Genomic DNA, 1857 nt, shown 5'->3' on the forward strand with positions numbered 1-1857 from the left:
TCAACCAACAATTCGATTGCCATGATTACTTATCAGAGGTAGCTGTTAATATTATGGTAGAAACAGCATTGGGTGTTAGCAGAGAGAAGATTAAACACATCGGATATGACTATACAATGGCCGTTAAGAAGTAAGCATTTCTGACGTTGTTATTTTGAAATAGCTTATTTAACACTTCATTACCTTATATTTAAATGTCACAGACTGGGCGAGATCGTGCACAAAAGGCATTTCAATCTGTTGTTGCGTTCGGATAAATTGTTCAAAGTCTCGAAATATGCCAAAATGCAACAGAAAGCGATTGAAACCGTTCAATCGCTGTTGAAATTAGTGATCCAAGAGAAAAAGAAGGACGTCGAACAAAAGGAGAAGAATAATATGCATAACATCGTGGCGGAGCATTTAAACAAGAACACGGAAGACGACATGAGCACAACAAATTACAAGATGCACTACGCAAAGGATGATCTTGACGATATCCATGAGAACGATGTTGGAGAGAAAAAACGACTACCCTTGTTGGAGATGCTGATAGATAGGAAGAAGAAGGGAGAAATGACGGATAAGGAAATTTTGGATGATGTCAACTCTGCTTTGTTCGCGGTGCGATATCAATTTCGCTGCAGTAATGCATTTTTAGACTTACGAAGTTCTCCTAGTAAACCACTGAAATTAAATTCCATGTTTCGCAAAGGCATCACCACGCGGATGCTTACACTTTTACATACCTTAACAAAAAATAGAATATAATGAACGAAAATGTTACAGGGTTACGATACCGTATCAACTACCGTGAGTTTTGTGCTCTGCACATTGGGATGTCTTTCAGAAATTCAGGTAATGTGACTCGCGACAAACTATTCTTACATTGAGGACCCCATTTATTTCACTTAAATTAAACTTTTATTTGGATATGGGCTGAAAGGAAAATAAGAAATGTTTAATTTTGAGACGCTCCATTTCTTAAATGAAATTTTACTTTATAACATAATCATAATATTCACTCCTTATCACTAAGTAGAAGAAATCATGCCATAAAAATGAAAAGTAATAAAATTCGGATTACTTGGCTGTCATTACATTTCTCGATATTTTTTAGAGATTTCATTGCAAAAAAAGAGAGTATTTGAACTTGTAATGAAACGATGTCATTCATTTCTATTGTGCAGGAACGTGTACACGAAGAAATGGACTCAATATTCTTTGACAGCGACAGGCAGTGTACTTTCGTGGACACTGTCAACATGAAATATCTGGAGAGAGTTATATTGGAAACATTGAGGCTTTTTCCCACAATACCATTAATTTCAAGGAAAATTAAAAAGGACGTAAGGATAGGTAATCCCATCCTAATGAATTTTATAGTGTCACTAATTAACACGCCTATATGTCATATTTTAAGTACACGCATTGTAAATTAGAATAAAGCAAGAGAAGAATCACCTGTATGTTAAAGTTACAGGCAATTACGTTCTTCCAAAAGATGCCACCATTGTGATGATTCCATTCCTGGTACATCGTGCAGAAAAATATTACCCGAATCCACTAGTTTTTAATCCAGATAATTTTCTACCGGATAAAATGCAACAGAGGAATCCTTACGCTTACATTCCCTTCAGCGCAGGCCCGAGGTAAAAAAGAATGTGTATGCTCCGAAACGTCTTAGAATTTATTATTGGCATCACATAAATAGTACTGAATATACTATCTCAACTGTTAATGTTTGACTCTTTTTTTTTTAGGTCGTGCGTGGGACGAAAGTACGCAATAGTGAAAATAAAGATTTTGCTGTCCACGATATTAAGAAAATTTCGCATTACTTCTGATGTGGCATATCAAGAATTTCCTTTGCTAGCA

At 35.7% G+C, this 1857-nt stretch overlaps 1 protein-coding gene across 1 annotated transcript; it reads left to right on the top strand.

The window, feature by feature from the left end:
- Nucleotides 1-5: 5 nt before the first annotated feature.
- LOC106750111 (cytochrome P450 4g15-like) lies at nt 6-1850 on the top strand (the record flags this gene model as incomplete). Its single annotated transcript, XM_014630211.1, has 6 exons — nt 6-130; nt 204-603; nt 769-837; nt 1170-1338; nt 1463-1631; nt 1743-1850. Coding segments are annotated over 6 exons (1040 nt in total), but the record flags the coding sequence as incomplete, so codon positions are not given.
- Between the last annotated feature and the right edge of the window lie 7 nt (nt 1851-1857).

This window comes from Dinoponera quadriceps, unplaced genomic scaffold (genome assembly GCF_001313825.1).
Source record: "Dinoponera quadriceps isolate SergipeBrazil2010 unplaced genomic scaffold, ASM131382v1 scaffold5105, whole genome shotgun sequence".
Taxonomy (NCBI): Eukaryota; Metazoa; Arthropoda; class Insecta; order Hymenoptera; family Formicidae; genus Dinoponera; species Dinoponera quadriceps.